Below are 18,702 nucleotides of genomic sequence, written 5' to 3' on the forward strand. Positions count from 1 at the left end.
CAAGTTGAAAGCCAGTGTTCAATGGAAAAAAAGACACCCCCCTCCAGATCTATTTAAGGCTCTCATGAATCATCCTGAGACTAGATCCTAGAGCTTCCCCTGCCCTCTTGAAACAGTATTTCTGACCCCAAATTTGCAATTTAACGATCACTGTAGGGAGTTTTGTGGTTTTGGGGGGTGGGGTGAGGAGTGCTGCCTGGCACTTCAGCTCTTTTTATGTTTGGAGAATCCTTGCTTTATAAATGGGAGATGCAGCCTGTTTCACACTAGAGAGGGTGGAAAGTCAAAACCTCACTTGCAGGCTTTCCTGGCTGGAGCACAGGCAGGAGCCAGGCCTGACCTAGCACACGTACTTGTCTAGACTAGACTATGGACTAGAATGTGGATCTAATGACACAACGGAGCAGGGATGGGGAATCGTGTGAGTCTTTCAACAGCGGCAACATGGGTTTCTAGGGTGGAGGAGTGGGGCAGGGGGGTAGGGCGGAGGGGTGGAGGCGGTGTCCAGGTCACGCACCCTGAGGTACGTGAGTGACGCCACAACCACGTGTGGTGTTGGCTGCCATATTCCTGGGGACCGATTTTCCAGTCTGCTTCTGGTTCTCTGACTCTAAAGAATGCTTCCCTTGGGATCTGTCTGCACTCAGAATCTGACTCTCCAGCCTTCCTGGGGATTCGGTAAGCTTCCTGATAACCTCTGAATAGAGATTTCCCTGACTAAATCAGTCTGAGCTCACAGCCGCTACTAAGAACCTTGATGGATACGGTAATTCTAAAATAGCTTGCACACAGTCAATCTGACCAGCTGCCAGGCCCTGGGTTGAGCGCTTTCTGCACAGTAGCTCCGTTCATTCTCACAACCACACTGCAAAGAAATCCTCGTCTCCCTCTTGGAGAGGAGGAAATGGTTAAGTGGTAGAAATGGAATCTGACTTCAGGCCACTCGAGCACCAATACACCCAGCTAACCACCAGGCCAGACTTCAACTCCTATCCCTTGTGACCTAAATCATTAATTCAAAAAATGTGACAGAGAATCCACTATATGCCAGGCACTGTTCTAGACATCAAGGATAGAACAGTCATTATAACAAATCTGTGCCCTAACAGGATTTACATTCTAGTCTTTGCTAAAGACTGGACATCAGTGTCCACCCCCCCCCCCCCAGGAATGTCCTGAAACCCTGACCTTCAGCACGACAGTATAAGGAGGTGAGGTCTTCGGCAGGTGATTCAGCCATGAGGGTGGAGCCCTCGTGAATGACATGAGCACCTTATAAAGGACACCTGAGCGCTCTGAGCAGGAAGACAGCGATCTATGAACCTGGAAGCCGGCTCTCACCAGACACGCAATCTGCTAGCACCTGGATCCCAAGGTCCCTGTACCTTTCCAGCCTCCAAGACTGTGAGAAAGAAATTGCTGCTGCTCATCAGCCACCCAGTCTGTATTTCATCATGGCAGCTCGAACAGATTAGAGATACTTACATTCTTGATTTCTTATTCTCCAGGCTTTCTGCCCCCAGCCCAAGAACTCCACGAAGCCCGTGTGACCACACTATTCCAGTTTGGAGGGTGGGGGGTTAGAGCCCAGACTGGATATGCGCTGACACACGGCTCCTCTCAGGTACCCTAAACCATCGTGGAGTCTCCAAACCCTTCTCAACACAGCTGTGCGGGCAGGCGCTGCTCAGTGATCAAATCTGCCAGGAGAGAGGAATTCTATGGGCCATCTCTGTTCGCTGTGCTCCAGCAACTCGCCACAGGCTCAGCAGCCAAAAACAACACTCGTTCATTGTCGCGCAGTTCTGTAGGTCAAAGTCCAGGGGGCCTTGCCTGCGTTCTCTGCTTGGCGGTCACCAATCTGAAATCAGGCGTTGGTGGGTAGGCCTCTGATCGGGAGGCTCTGGGGAAGGACCCACGGCAAGCTCTTTTGCGTTGTTGCAGGATTTACTTCTTTGTGATTGTAGACCTAGATAGCCTTCCCTTTGCCTTTGGCCATATAATGTCACATAGCCATGGAAGTGACATGGGGGGAAAAGGTCACAGAAGGCACCTAGCTGTTCCTGCCTACCTCACCACCCTGAGCCTGGGCCTATGGTACCGCTATAATTTTTAATAGTCTGGACAGAGCCAGTCTCACTGGGAAGATGACATGAAGGATGTGAGCAAAGCCTATATGGAAGAACATTCCAGGCAGAGAGAACTTCAAGGACCAAGTCCCGGGGAAGGAACTCGGCTCAGGTGTTCAAGGAACAGCTGGAGGCCAGATGGCTGGAGTGCAGTGAGTGATGGGAGGGACCAGGGGAGAGGCAGTGCCTGAGGTTACAACTGTGGTTCTGTGGTTCTGAATCACAGAGACCCTCCAAGGGCCTTGCAGCCTGCTCCAAGGACTTCAGCTTACTGCGTTCAAGAATTCTGGCATGAAAGGATGGTGGCTCAGACGGCGATGTGGGTACCAGAGGGGCTCTTTCCTCTGAAGTGGTCAGATACTAAATATACCCGGAAGGTGGAGCCCACAAGGATGAGAGAAAGAGAAGACACAAATGAAAAATTCTGACTTTAGCATTTGCAATCTGTGCATCATTGGGCAAACCATCGAGACTTTCCATACTTCGTGTGTTGAATAGTAAAATAAAATGGGCCGATCACTTATACGTGGCAGGATTTTTGCAAGAGTTAAATATGGTAAATGTGTTCTGAAATCTAGCAGGTGCTCCGAAATCTTTTCTTTCCTCATTGCTTATTATTAAATGCCTGATTCTTCCCCGTCCCATTGTGACTTCCTCTTTTTCCAACCTTATGCTTAAGTAAAAGTGTTAAAACCCAACTCAGGTTAGTTATAAATGCAGAGAGAAGGGACCAACATCTGTCATATTCTACCCCTTTGATCAAGGGGTTAAATAAGGATGTGAGAAGCTCAAAGAGGCCCCCAAGTCGGAGAAACATCTAAGAGCTCGTGGCCCATGCGTATAAAAATGGGCACTAAGAAGTTGACCTTGCTAGTGGGGCTTCTGCTCTGGCAATAAAGGCACATATCTAGCACAGAGGAACAGCTCAGTAGGAATCTGTTAAATGAAAGCATTAATAAATATTTACACCCCCAGTGTGGGGCTCTTTATCACAGACGTCCCATGTTCACACTGAAGGACACCCACTAACAGTGCCCGAGGCATTAAGCACTGAGGCACCTGCTATATCTATGGCCGGAGTGGCAACGTCTTTATTTGGCACCCTTTCCTTACCCCTTATGAGCCGATCATCTTGGACAGTCAAACTGAGCCTCAGTATTGTCAGCTGCATTTCCCCATGTACTTAGTGAGCAGACTAATGATATATATAAAATGCCCAATAATAGTGCCCCATACTCTTCAGTAATAAAGTCATCAATAAATGGTTAACTGCTATTATTATCACCATTAATAAAAATAGATTCTGAGTACAGGAACCAGGAGCTTCATCTCAGCCTCGCTCTGATGCTCTGCTCTATTTTTTCCTTTTTCTCTCTGACATGGGAAGAGTCAAATTTAGTACACAGCTTCAAGAAAGAACTTGAGATGATTTTTGTAGAAGGCCAGTTAATAACACTGTTGCCCTCAAGGTTGATTTTTTTTTTTTTCCTCTTCTGGTGCTAAATATGCTAATTTCTCTTCTCCGTCCAACCGCCAGGCAACCCGCAGACTCTCCATTGACCAGTCTGAGTGACTCACACGGTTTGCTGTGACGCATCTGGAGTTTCTCACAATCCTGCCTTCTCCCAAACCTACGCAGATTTGTGTCATCAGCAAATTTCACCGACTTGCCAGTGAAAGAGTTGACATTTACACACCCACAGCTCTAGGCAGCAGTGACCAAACCAGTGAATTTCTAATGAGAAAGGTTTTGGTCTCTGGAAATAAATATTTGACAGCTGGAGGTCTCCAGAAGAAAGTCAACCATTTTAACCCATTCACAGCCATTTTTCTTCTTTCTTTGTCTGTTGCTCTCTTCTCTTTCATATTTCTTGCCTATAGAGCTGATGATGACTACCAGTGTTCTCAGTGGAACAGCCCAGAGAGAGGACATTAAAAGAAGGGGACAGGTAAATGGATCATGAGACAAGGTCTGCTGTAGGACTGGTGGCTGTTAGTGGTGGAAAGATGGCGGAATGCTTTACCCTACAGTGTTGGGGATCCCAGACAATGCATTACAAAGATGCATTGTGGTGCTGGGTTGAGGGCAGGGCTGCTTGTGTCTACCCAACCTCCTTTGCCTTCCTCTGGAAAGAGCAGTTCAAGTTTCCCTTGGCAGCAGGCTCCCTCCCCAGTTTTGGTTAAGAATGTCAATCAAATTCCATGCCCCCACCCCCAACCAAGCACATGACCCCAGGCAGAACCATTTCCATTTCTCTCTCCCTTGCTTTAGTTTTTCAGCAGAGAAGCACGATTATCAAAGAAGGTGGGCCTACAGACACGGGTTCCTGTTCCCTTGATCCTCAGGCCCTGCTCTTCCGAAGGTCTGCTTTCTCTGCTTTGCCTTAGTGTCTGTAATGCACTCTACGTCCTTCCTTTTTATGGAAGCTAACAGAAACACTTTCTGTTGCTTGCAATCAAAGACTCGCAAATGACAGAAGCTCGAAATCTAGCCTTCCCAGGGAAAGAGCAGCAGTTCAGAAAAACAATACGTTGATATGTTTGCACTTACCGGCTGTGCACTGGCTTTTTTACTGCAAGCAAGGAGCTATTTTCAAGACAGCTGTAAAATTGTCACTAAGGGTACCTCAGTTTAATAGTTTTCATTTCTCCTGCCAGTTACCAGGGAAGAGCAGAGATGAGGGGGAGGCTAGGAGGGCACAGACATAACTGATATACTGGCACTCTTGTGGGATTAATTAAGCAAGGCTAGTGGGTTTTATCAGCATAAGAAAAAAAAATAAAGTTTGAAAGGAAAAGAGACATCGAAACTATCTAGAGATGGATTTGCAAGAACAGGGTAATAGAGACATCTTAGTCAGGGGTTAGGTTCTGAAGTCATTGTACAAGGCAAAAATAATTGAGTCACAGTGAACTTATCTCCCGAATTACCAAAGAGGTACAGTGTAACTGATGATCCCATACAGGGAGATATTATTATAAATATATTACAGAGACTAAAATGTACACTGTGTAATAAGAGTACATATGCAAAGTATAATTTTATATTTTTAACTACGTAAGACAGACATAATCTGAAACGTGAAATCTCCATGTGTGAGAAACCCACACTACAAGCAGCAAGTGGGTTCTATAAAAGAGAGACACGTCGCTTGTCTCACACATAATCTGGGCACAAACCTTATGAATAGAATGGCAGGCAGAATCACCTGTGGTAGTTTAAGTGTTATTTTTATTTTGGGAAGGGGGCTGATGGTCAAGTACTTAGTTAATGCAAGTTAGAAGTATATCTAATACAATGCCCGTGACCTTACGGGGTCATTTACTTTACGTAGGGGACCTGGCTGCAATCAGGTGAGCTGCTACCTATTTAGACAGCACTGGAAGCTTCACTGAGCCCTCACAGGAGGACTTCTCCTAGACTTCGAACACTAAGAGATACAGACTATCCTTAAGTTCTTTACTTGCTTTTGCCTTCTTTAATAAAATAGAAATGCAACTCCATGAAAACATTTTGACAAAGTACTAAAACAAAATCAGCAAATAAGTGAAATTAAATACATAATTTAGAGGCAGGCAGAGATAAATACAAAAATACAGGTACAAGGAAGAAATTTACTCACTGGTCACAGAACCACAAAGTAATTTGGGCCTGACAGAGACCTTAAAGGTGATCCGAGGTAATTTTTTGAACCATATTGCCTACTGCAACAGCAGGCACTCGGAAACGCCCGTTGAGAGGATCAATAGCTTGACTTTCTGAATTAGGAAACAACGCTGATTAAAGGGATTCTCGATTCAAAAGAAAAAGAAAAGGAGAAAGGCAAAATTTTTAAAGTGTGAGAAAGTACAAGGTAAAGCTCTTCTTGACAGAAGAATGTCAGCTAAGCGATGGAGAATGAATGGCAGAATTAGAAAAATCAACATTTTGCAACCCCCAGTGTAATCACCGATCCAAGCAAGGCTCATCCGTGCATGCTACAATGATGGGGTGGAAAGGTTTCAGGGAACAAGACATTCACACAGATTACTCATTAACTACAGTGGGGAAAAGTTACCTCTACAATGGAGACATCTGGCAGATAGCCCCTTGATCAAATGACCAAACTAAGCCCTGCGGATTACAGGACAAACTCATGTCATGTTCCACCAGATGGAGAGGAAGCGCACAGCAGCACCCATGCAATAGTCTTACCGAGAAAATCTACCCTAATTCCAATCATAAAGAAACAACCCAACAACCCAGAGTGTGGGTCATTCTACAAGGTAACTAGCTTGGACGCTTCAAAAAATATCAATGTCACAAAAGACAAGAAAGGGAGAGAATTTTCTAGCTCATAGGAGAGTGGGAGATGATACAAGCAAAGGTAACAAGTGAATCTTGAATGGATCGTGGATTTTTTTTTTAAGGCAAGAAAGGACATTTGGGGGAACACTGGAGAAATCTGAATCTGGACTGTATATTAGATATTATTGAGTTAATATGGTATTAGATGTGAGAAAGTTATGGTGGTTATGTAGGAGCATATCCTGGATACACTAGAGTTCTTTGAGCTGAGGGTCATTATGTCTGCAAATTACTTTCAAAGGATTCAGCTCTGTTAAGGTGTACACACACACACACACACACACACACACATAACAAGAAAGCAAATGTGATAAAATGTCCATGACTGGTGAATCAGGGAAGGTATAGAGATATTCTTTGTGCTGTCCTTTCGTTTCAGTATTTCAACATTTTTTCAAGAAAAAAAAATTTGGACAGAATAAAGCAAGTTCAGAGACATCTTTAAATGACACACCCAAACCACTGGCAAAGTTATCAATTACAGCTTAGTCTATCCCTTACGTTTCCCCTCAGGCTTGAATAAAAAATATTAACCCAGAAGCTGTTAAAAGTCAAGGCCTCATAGGACGCAAAGAACCAATAGCAGAAGTGTTTGCAGCCAGAATATATAAAAAATATTTACAACTCAAAAATAAAATGACAAGCCGATGAAAAAATGGGTAAAAGATATTTTTCCAGAGAAGATATACAAATGGTCAATGAGCCCATGAAAGCACACTCGGTACCACCAGCTGCTAGACGAAGGCCAATCAAAGGTACCATGAACTACCACTTGCCATCTACCAGAGTGGCTATAATCAAAAAGATGGACGATAATAAGTGTTAATGAAGATGTGCAGAAACTGGAACCCTAACACATTGCTGATGGGAACCTAAGTGGTGCAGCCACTTTGGAAAACAGTTTGGCAGTTCTCCAAATTTAAGCACAAAGTTACCCTCTGACCCAGGAGTGTCACTCCTTTCCTAGGCATATATGCAAGAAAAATGAAAACATCCATATATACAAAAATGTGTACACAAGCGTTTCGCAGCAGCATTATTTACAATAAATAGCCAAAGAGTGGGCAGGGTCCAAATGCCCATCAGCTGCGCTGTATCCACATAACGGAAGAAGAATTGGCAATGAAAAGAAAGGGTGCACTGATACATACAGCAGTGTGGATGAACCTTGAAAACATCACACGAAGCGCAAGAAGCCAATCACAAAAGCCTACAGATGGTCTGACTCTGTTATATGAAGTGTCCAGAGTGTGCAAATCTCTGGGGATAGAAAGTGGATTAGTGGTTGCCAGAGGCTTGGAGGAAGATGGAGAACGACTGCTAATCCCTAAGGGGTTTATTTTAGGGTGAAGAAAATGTTCTAAATTAGATTTTAGTGATGTTTCACAACCCTGTGAAAATACTAAAAAATAAAGAATTGTATACTTTAAGTGACTGAATAGTCTGGTCTGTGAATTATCTCAATGAAGCTGACTTAAAAAATATATATATGTAAATACACACACACACACACACACACACACACACACACACACACACAATTATGACCTTAAAAAGGTATTTGTAAGCAGCTTTTCCCCTAATCTTTGATCTTTCTAACAGGGCATTTCTTCCCGCCTGCTATAATTCATAGGTAAGTCCCATGTTTCCATTCTAAACTCTTTACTCTAGACCTCTGGCTAAGTGGACAAAGAGAAGCCACAGCAAGCTTAACTTGTCTTCCTACAGCATGAGTTAGGACTCAGTTACTCTGAGTTCCATCCTCCCACACCAGGAACATAAGCACTGAAGGATCAGCTGGTACCCAACTGTCCCTGGGCAATGATCACGCGTACAGGATCAGGCTCAAAACTGCTCTCTCAGGCAGCCTGCTTCTGAAGCATCTGCTTTCTTAGATGAATTGGGAGTTTCAAAATTAGGAAATAAAGAACCAGGTTTTTAAAGGGATAGAAAGTGTATGCCCTGATGAGAAAAAAGAGCAATGGCGCAGGCAGGAAGAAGCGAGTCGGGTGTGCGAAGCTGGAGCAGTTCTGTGATGTTTCAGCCCCTCCAGCAAGCTGTCCTCCTCTTTTTGAAAATGGCGAAATCGCTCTTTCTCAGTGCTTCCGGCCACTTAGTTTGGGTGATGTGGAAGCTCAGCCCCAGGGGAGGCCCCAGGACCTGGTCTAAGCCAATCCACACATTCATTCCCCTTGTTGCGGTGATTGGTTCAGGGATGGGCACATGACCCAAACGGGCCAATGAGATTGAGGCCCAGGACTTAAGTTGGAAATTCTGAGAAGACAGAGACTCTGTGAAGACTTTTAAGCTAAGAGTAGCTGGCAGCCGTCTATCCTACACAGAAGGATGGGAATGGAGCGAGGTCCTCATACTATATGGAACCCTGATCTAGAAGCTAGAAACCCCTGAGAGTTTGAGCTACTGAGTCAGTGATTCCTCCCCATCACCCCCACCCTTTTTTTTTTCTTAAATCAGTTTGAATTAGTGTTCTGCCCCTAGCAATAGAAAGAATTCTGTTTAACATGGAAGAAAATCAATAGAGTTCCACCAGTGGTCACCCAATGACAGGGAACACTATCTGGGATGGTTAATTTTGTGTGTCAATTTGGCGGGGTCATGGTACCTGGACATGGTATGACATTATCTGTTTCCATAAAGGTACTTTTAAGATGAGATTTTCATTTAAATCAGTAGACTTTGAGTAAAGCAAATTACCTTCCATGATGTGGGTGGGCTTCATCCGAGCAGTTGAAGACCTTAAGAGAAAAGACTGACCTCCTTGGAAGAAGAGGGAATTTAGTCAGCAGACTGCTTCTGAACTCTTCACTCCAGCTCCTCCCTGGGTCTCTGGCTTGCCAGCCTACCCTGCAGATTCCGGATTTGCTGGCATACACAGTTGCCTGAATCAATCCCTTGAAACAAATCTAAAACAAATCCTTAAGATAAATCTGCATCAATCACTATCTCTACCTATAGATATAGATACAGACAGAAATGCAGGTATAGATCTAGAGGGAGAGATAGGTTTCTCTTGAGAACCATGATACGTGATTAAATGGTGGTCCCAGGGCAACACGCTGCCTTTCTGAGTTTGAGGTGGGAAGAACTTAAGCTAGCATTCTCACCAACTCTACCTGCATACCAGGCTCTGTGTGACATCTTTGCTCCCGTCAGCTTAATTATCTAATACACCATTCCCATTTTTATAGATAATGAGAGGTTAAATACTTGTCCCAAGTCAAAATGCTGGTAATGGAGACCCAGGAAACCAACCCAGGTCTCCCTAGATCTATCCCAAAGACTTCACTCACCAGGCCAGCTGCACAATTTCTGGGAGAACATTCCTGAGGTTGTTCTTTTCTTTTTCTCAGAGATTTGGGGCATGGGGCCACAAATGTCATTCCAAGAAGCAGCAAGACCATACCCATAATTCATGCGCCTGCCACCCTTCCTCCAACACTGTTTCCCTGTTGGGATCCCTCTGTCGATTTAAACTCCAGCTTGTGGTTGGTACTGGTCTAGAGTGAGTCACTGAGTCACAGGGCCATGGTCTCTGCTCCTGGAGAGGAGGATCCAAACTCCTATTCCTAAAACGCTGACTAGGCTCACTGACATGAGTTAAGTCTCACCCTCTCTACCTTTCCTCGGTCATGGCTTGATTTTTTTTACCAGGCCTCTGCTGTCAGGTGCAGCGTTAGGGTAGCATGGACGGCCAGCTGCTGCCAGAATGGAGAGAGAAGGAACTGGCAGCAGATTCCCTCTAAAGTCTAAGCAGAGGCCTTAAGGATGCTGTCCGGGCAGAAAGGCGGACATTGGTGTCTTCTCTCCTTAGGATGGCACGAGCAGCTGTTTCCCTATTTGTCATTTCCCTCTCCCCTCCACGACAGAGGTCCTATTTACAGACTACCTTTAATATTATTTATTCAGCATAGTTTTAACTGGCTCCTTGTTTCAGTTAAAATAAACCTATTTGAAAAAGCAGTTTTACATAATTGTTATATATAGAAACTATTTTTACTTACTATAAATAGAAAATACACTGGAAAAAATAAGTTTTGACACACTTGTCCAGCAAAGGCCACGAGGCTGTGGCTGTCATTTTGCTCAAGAAAAAAAAAAAAGCGAGATTACAAGTAATGGAGAGGTGCTATTAGCTAGTAACCTTGAATGATTGAAATCAGACTAAATGACACATCATTTGAAAAGACCAGGGAGTACATGAAGCACTTAGGTCAGTGAACCTTGACTGAACACCTGCTTTGGGTCAGAACCTGTGCTGGTTATCCCTGACAAACCGTTTCAGTAAGAGTTCCATCAGAAATGATTAAGGAAAAAGTTTTGGCATTTAATTCAATTATGTTTCAATACAAAGAAAAACATCTTCAGATGCTCTGATTTTTAAGTGCCAATGAAAGTATAGGATTTCCCTTCCCTTTCTCCCAATGCCATCCATGAAAATACATCTTCAATTCATGTAACTAAAACATACAATCTTAAAGATTAGTAAACTGGAATTTCAGTTAAAAGAAAAAAGACTGCCTAGCACCCCCTAAGTGACCTATTAGCACTTTCCTCTCATGTTTGTGGAAGAGTGTAAAACATACTAGCTTTTTCACTATGTACTATATTAAAATTTTATTTATTTACTTGACAGAGAGACAGAGCACAAGTAGGCAGAGCGGCAGGCAGAGGGAGAGGGAGAAGCAGGCTCTCCACCGAGCAGGGAGCCCAACGTGGGGCTCGATCCCAGGACCCTGGGATCATGACCTGAGCCGAAGGCAGACACCCAACCGACTGAGCCACCCAGGTGCCCCTGCACTTTATTGGTATTTAATGCAGAACTTGTCCACCAACTGAAACTACCTTCCTTACCACCTACAAACAACTCACTGTAAATCCATGTAAAATCATTTCTAAACTGCTGTGGCATGTATCCCATTTGGGGGAACATAGGTAACAGAATGGACTCTGGAGTTCAATACCTGGGTTGGATTCCTGCTCTGCCACTTAGCAGCTGTGTGGCTTTAGGCAAATTACTTAACCTCTCTGAACTGCCAGCTCTTCATCTGTTAAAGTGAACATAACAATAGCAACTTCGTAGCGCTGCTGGGAAAGACAAAAGGATAAACTGCACCTCGCTTGCTGCTTGGTACCCTGTAGGCACACAATACACAGTACAACTCTGATGAGAAAGCGGAGGAATCAGCAATGGCTGCTAGTGAAAAAGCGGGTTCCTGTCAAGAATGACAACCTGAATGCCCACGGGGGCCCAGCCAGTGACATGAAGGAAGTCAGCATGCTGGGCAGTTTCCTAATAAGGTGGAGATCCAGCGAAGGCTGTATCTCAGAGCGACAGGCTGTTCACCCTCAGCCGACCACGGCCACGTGAACAACCCGCAACACTTATTAGGCTATTACCAAGACTCGGGTACTCCTAACCCCAAGGGGAGGTCCTGGTATCACCCTCATGTTATGTGTGAGCAGACGGAGGCACACTGAGACCAGGTAACGCGTCTAACCCCACGCAGCTTAGGAAACGGTAAAGCCAGACCCGGGCATTCTGTTTTCAAAGCCAACCAGTCACTCTCTTCATGCTCCAAGGGCGCTGAGTGGCTCTCCAGCTTTTGGGTCCGTCAGAATCACCCGGAGAACTCGTTCTAAAATAAAAGTTGCCAGATGATTCCAGAGGTCAGGAAAGGGGAAAGGACCAGAATCTGCATTTCTAACAAGTTCCCCGGTGATACTGATGATGCTGATCTGAGGACACCTGGAGAACCAGGGTCCGAAGCTGTTCTCCCTCTCCTAAGGTTGGTCCCGTGTTCCAGATCTTCTGATTGAATTTTAAGAGAAGCCAGAAATGTGTCTCCTGTAGGAAGGCTCACCATATTTAAATGCTGGCCACTCATTCAATATTTTTAACAATACTGCGCAAGCCAACAACAACAACAAAAAACCCCAGAAACAAGCTTAGCGAGCCAAATTTGGCCTCTGGGCTGTTGGTTTGTGATTTGTGCTTTACGTGTCAAAAGCATTTTTAACACATTTATGCAACAAATGTTTATTGAGCACTTGTTACACACCAGGGGCTGATATGGGAAATGAGTGGAGAGATGAGCCGGGCAGATGAGAAGGTCTCTCTCTGCAGAGGTCACGGTTGGGGTGGCGGCAGGGAGGGGAGTGGGGAAAACAAAAACTAACGAAATAAATCGAAAAGCTCTTTCCAGCTATGGTAAGCTCCCTGCAAAAAAAAACCCCAGCAGGGTGACAGACTGGATGATTTCCTTGACTATTTACAACTCTAGAAGAAGGAAGGGAAAGCGAACTATGCCTCCATCACAGCAGAGAAGCAGACAAAAAAACAGCTGGATTATGTGCACGACCAACGTCCCCCAAGCCGTGAAGGTCGGCCAGGAACCACACCACTGCCTGACTTCCCTGCCAATACCAAATTCATGACATCATTCCATCTCCCACGGATTATTGACCTCATCCCGAAGTGTGGAAGGTCAAACCGCCCGGTGGTGGGGGGGGGGTGTGGGAGGGTGTGGGGGCGTGTGTGTGTGTGTGTGTGTGTGTGTGTGTTTTGCAGTCTGCCTCTGCAGGTGAAATTTAGCTTTAATTGTCTAATTGCTACTCTAGCAACGGCTGCCACAGATTCATTTTAGAACTCGGCACAGGTGCGCTCCGTGGCTGATGTTCTATTTTCAAGGACGAAAGGAAGGAATTAGGAAACCTGATGTCTTCTGCTTCAAGAGTTAAGATGAAGTTATTTTTTCCCCCAATCAACTCATGTTATCTCGTTTCAATTTTCCAGAGTGTCTTCTCATCATAAATTAAACTGGGTTGCCAAATCCCAGAGCAACAGAAATGGAAAGGTAGTTGGGAGGAGGAAGAGAAGAAAAAGTTTGGGAGCTTATTAAAGAAAAATGTTTCTGTGTCCTGGAAGTACAGTTATTACATAAGGAACTGTATGTGATGATAATAATAAAAAATGATAGGACTGATAAAAATAATAATGATCCTGATGCCGTTGACCATAGCTGGCACTCACCAAATATTCACTCATTAAAGCCACAGGATTCTGCTGTGAGGTAGGTAAGCAGCCCTAGGCTGATTTTACATATTAAAAAACAGATTTAAAAAAAAAAGTCTAAGTGAATTCCTTAAAATAGTTACCGCATTCTTGATTCCAGCAGTTAATTCAATTTCAACAAGACACCCATTTTTTTTTTTTAAACACTTGGAAGACAGATCTGCTGACTTTACATGTGCTTTAATTATTTTCAATTCAGCACTAAGGAGATGAGCTGTAGCCAGTGGTATGTGCCTTTACAAACTCAACGCGTAATGGAATGAAAATGCCAAGGCAGACAGAGCGAACAAAGAGAATGCCAAGAAGTCCATCCCAGCGCCGCCTTCCACATCATGGCTCATTTCAGGAGTCAGAGCAGGTCAGACCTTGTCCCTGGACACAAAGCATGCAAAGCTACCGGGTGTAAGAGAAGTAATCCATCACAACTCCAAGGTACACACCTGGCCATCAGCCACAAGGTTCTGCGTTCCTGGATTGTTTCACGGGTAGAAAGAGGCAGCGAGGGCAGAACTCAGTGTGAGTATTAGCTACAAGGACCAAGTCAGAACCCCCACCCTGCACCCCAAGTCTCAGTTTCCTTACCTGTGGAATGGGAGGTGATGGGGACAATCACAGCAGCTCTATCTACGCACAGGCTACAACAAGGATAAAACAGAACACCACACTGGAAACTATAAAGGGACAAACAAAAGCAAGGGGCTCAGGACCACTACCTGCCCCTCACCTGTGCTCGTGAACTATGGGTGTGCACAGGAGACGTCATCCTTTATTTCTTTGCCCCTCTTACCGCATTATTACCGTGTAATGATGTCAAGCGCAGAGTGGATGCTTTGTGCAAGGGGCTGGTTTTCAAAAGTCTTTGTCCCCCTTTGAAAGGGTTCACCTAAGGTTTTCTGCAGTCGGCTTTACCGATACATCTGAAATATGATCTGATTGCCCCCAAAATAGCAAAACTATTTCTAAAATGGAAATTGAGTTCTTTGAATTTATTTTTCGATTTAATCTTCCCCATAGCCCTTCAAGATTGATATAACTAGCCGCAGTTGTTAATGTGAAAACTGAGACTCAGTTTAAATAACTTGTCTAATTTCACACAACTAATAAGCAGCATAGGCAAGATTTGATCCCAGATTGGACTGCTTTGGAATCAGAGGGCTTCCGCATTTCTAAATTGTGCAAAGCGTGGCTGGCCAAGGGGACATAACGGCCCATCAAAGTGCCCATTATAGTTTAAGGAGCTTCTAAACTTACTCGTATATATTATGAATAACTCCGCCCTTTCTACAAATATTTCTTAAGAGACTGTTCCTCTTACCAAAAAGAAATGAGCATTCTTTTGGGCCTGTATTCAAAATATAAATCTCAACCCGGTGAGAGTACTACAGATGCTTCCCATTTATTCTTCAGTTTCTAGAACATTATGAAAAAGGGGTGTGAAGTGGAAGAATATTGCATAATGGCAGCTTAAGCCAGGACAATGATTCTCCCACTTGAGCTTGCCTTAATGAGCATGTATCCGGGAAGCTCGTTGAAAATGCAGACTCCTAGCCTCCCTGCCACCCCATGATCATTCAACCTGCTGCAGGTGGAGCCCAGGAATCTGAGTTCTAATCAACTCCCTGGTTGTTCCCATGGCAGTCGGTTTCAGACCACAAAGGAGGTGGGGACTCGGGAACCAAGAGCCTAGCTCTTGTAAGGCCTTCCACAACTCACCTAACCTCTTTGGACTTGTGTGTTTGGAAAGCAACTCTGTCTTCTTGGATGATCTCCAGCCCCCATCCTTTGGGGACTAACTGGGCCTTGTGTGTTTCAGAACTTCCAGATGGGTAGCATGGTCTTTTAGTGTCTGGTCTCCATGCCAGCTATTATCCAGGGGGATGTCTAGTGAGTGCTTCTGTTTTTAACTGCAGAACAAGCTCCAAGTGGAGGGCTAGGAACACTGAGAGGAAGCCTAGGCCTCTCCCAGCATTTGTAGGACTCCACTAAAACCAGAGCGTCATCCTCAGAGGGCAGAGCCATCAGCAATGACAGCGTGCTTAACAAACTTTCTTCTACTAGTGTTTACGTGACTGCAGGAGGCCCCCTCCTTGGCAAATACGTGTAACTAAGGAGGCACTACAAAGGCTATTTGTCAGAGGGGGAGTCAACTCTTCTAAACACATACAAATATACATATACATACATACATAAACACAAATACACACACACACATACACACATGTATATGTATATGAACTAGGGTCCTTCGAAATTGGTAGTAGAGGGGAGACCTTGCTCAAGACTGACTTGCTTCTCCTTGAGGCTGTAGATCCCAATGCTACCTGTGCATTAGAACCAACTGCAGCTCTAAGAAAATGTATCCTTTCTTCTATGCCCACCCAAAGGTTTTTATTTAAAGGGTCTGTGGTGGAACCTCTAGCACTTTTCCAAGTTCCGCAGGCAAATCTGTGCAAACGGAATTGCGAACACTGACTTTGAGGACCTTCAAGCCCCGACCACCCTGCTCGCATTAGGGAAAACTGCCCCCTTCCCGCAAAGGACATTCCCGTAGCAAAACGCAAGTACAACCTCAATGTTTAGGCCAATGGTCTCCACAATGGATTGAAGAGATTTAAGGTTTACATTTAATTTTTACCCACAGTTAGGGGGTTAAACTTATTAGATATTTACCATATGGCTTGGCAATGGGACCCTCACTTGATTTTGCTGTCGGCTGGGCATAGGGCATGCCTCTCTAAGTGGCACTGACAGGACCCTGAGAAAAGGGTGGGAGTGTCACAAGATGGGACAGTTGATGGTGGGCATACTTAATATTAAATTTAAGCACTCTGTGACACATTATTGAGTTTGCTGGGTTAAATGGATTTATGGAGTTGTAGAAATCTAGTATTACTTGGGCTAACTTTGACAAGTGACCTAAACAGATTCTACAAAAACTCCATAGAGTATAATTCTAATCATGCAAACACAAGGCAATGAGAAATGGGCAGAGTTGGTGCATCTTCTACTCCTGGTGTAGGCTCTTTGAATGCCACATCATAAAGTAAAAGCAATAACCAGAAAAACTAAGCATAAATTGGTTCAAACAAAAAGATCACGATAGTTCTTTGAAGTATGGATTTTGCATACTATTACTGAAACCACAAATGTTGATTTACATATATGTCATGCTTTGGAATACAGACAGTATTCACTTTGCACGGTTTCTTGCGCACAAATTTCAGTTACCCCAGTTTAGTTAAATAACGTCAGTCTCCCATCATGGTTCAAATTTCAATTTTCATGCTATTTTAACTGTGAGTAATTTGCATGGTATTTAACTGTGAGTAATTTGCATAAAGTATAAACTTCGCTGTTCCCACAAATCGCTATGTAAATAACAAATGTACATTTTGATCAGTAACCAATCATGTTACTTCTTTCCAAGTCTGCCAGTGACTGGTCACTGCCTGCACATTTGTTACTTAGTTCATGCACAGACAGCAAGGCATGGAGGTGTGCTGCCTGTTTGTCTCCCAGTGATACCCCCATATGACTGAACTGGCCCAACATTCAAAGTGTAGCAAAGAAACTTCAAGTGATCATGCTGGAAATGAAATACAAAGAGATGATCAATGGAATTATTAAAGAAGGAATAGCTGGCCATGGAGTTGATTATGGATATGCCACTAGAGGGATTTAATGAAGGTGAACTTATCAACATTGATAGAAAAGTGGTTGTGACAAAAAGGATGAAGATTTATGTTGGAGAGGAAGTGACACACAACAAAAAAAGTTCTCCCTAAAGGAGCTCTTGGAGGGGCGCCTGGGTGGCTCAGTCACTCAAGCCTCCAACTCTTGGCTTTGGCTCAGGTGATGATCTTAGGGTGGTGGGATTTAGCCCCCTGCCAGGCTCTGCACTCAGCACGGAGTCTGCTTGAGATTCTCTCTCTGTCCCTCCCCCCATTGCTCATGCTCGCTTGCTTTCTAAAATAAATACATAAATCTTAAAAAAAAAAAAAAAACATTAAGGAGCTCTTGGAAATATTTCATGAAATCATAGAACATAAAATGGAAACTGAATCCAGATTAGAAAGGAGTGTGACAATTTGCCAAGTTATAAAAAAGATGCTTAGCTCTGTATCCTAGTTATAAAACAAGAAAAGGAAGACAAGCACTGTTCAAACTACTCTTGATAAGATTTTGACCAAAAAACAAAACAAAACAAAAACCATTTTCATGGTCAATGCTTCTCATGTCTTAAATTGGAGTGTACTGAATATTAGTTTTACTATTTTTCTGATTTCCCTATGCATTTATAACCTACACTAAGAGAGTTTTTACTATGTTGAAAAACATTTTAAGGGTCCTGATACAATTGTAATTTTCCCCACTGCTTATTAAGATCACTTTGCAAAGTTTCAGCTTGCATGGTTATTTTTATAGTCCCACACTGCCATACAAAGCCAGTACTGCCTGTTTTAGCTAATCATAGGAGTATATGTATATAATTTATTGATAAGTAAATGAACATGGTTTGGCAGTCTGTGTCCAAACATTTTCTACTGAGGGAGTGTGTAGTTAGAAGAGTCTAGAGACCAGTGACTTAGACCATGTTTACTGGAGAACACAGGATGGCAACAGGGAAATGACCATGGTAACAAGGAACAAGGACAATCCACATAGCACAGTGTAGCTTTCTCAACTTCCCCTGGACACAAGCCTTTCCTTCTAACCTCCAGCCCGCCCCCAAGTGCAGAGGTCCTCTTGAACACCTCCTACCTGGGCATGCCCTCTAGGACCTCTACCACCATAATCCTCAGAGGTGGTCCTCAAAAAGACATCACCCAGAACTTGTGAGAAATGCAGGTTGAAGGCCCTACCCTTAGACCTACCGAATTAGAATCTTCCTTTTAATAAGATCTTCAAGTGATTCCTAGACTCTAAAGTTTGAAAAGCATGACTCTGGACTTCATGTCTGAGTCTGTGAGGCAATGCAAGGACCAGGATGAGACAGGGATTCACTATGTCATATCAAAGGACTACAGTCTATATTTTAAGGACTTGGTACTTCTTCAGGTGACTGATGTCGCTCACCAAAAACAATAACAGCAGCAACAGCAAACATTTATTAAGCACTGTCTCTAAGCCAG

General features: G+C 43.9%; 1 protein-coding gene across 3 annotated transcripts in view; it reads right to left on the reverse strand.

Moving 5' to 3' along the window:
- The window catches only part of PRICKLE2 (prickle planar cell polarity protein 2), a 311,727-nt gene that overhangs the window by 196,761 nt on the left and 96,264 nt on the right, over nucleotides 1-18,702 (reverse strand). Inside the window, exon 1 of one of the 3 annotated variants that reach the window (XM_044384993.3) lies at nucleotides 1,486-12,432. The exons of the other annotated variants lie outside the window; for them this stretch is intronic. Within the exon in view, the coding sequence (XP_044240928.1) occupies nucleotides 1,486-1,487 (2 nt within the window). The 5' untranslated portion in view covers nucleotides 1,488-12,432. Of the gene's footprint in view, nucleotides 1-1,485; nucleotides 12,433-18,702 lie in introns of those variants that run through there. 3 annotated transcript variants of the gene reach the window in all.

This window comes from Ursus arctos, unplaced genomic scaffold, assembly GCF_023065955.2.
Source record: "Ursus arctos isolate Adak ecotype North America unplaced genomic scaffold, UrsArc2.0 scaffold_14, whole genome shotgun sequence".
NCBI classification, from domain to species: domain Eukaryota; kingdom Metazoa; phylum Chordata; class Mammalia; order Carnivora; family Ursidae; genus Ursus; species Ursus arctos.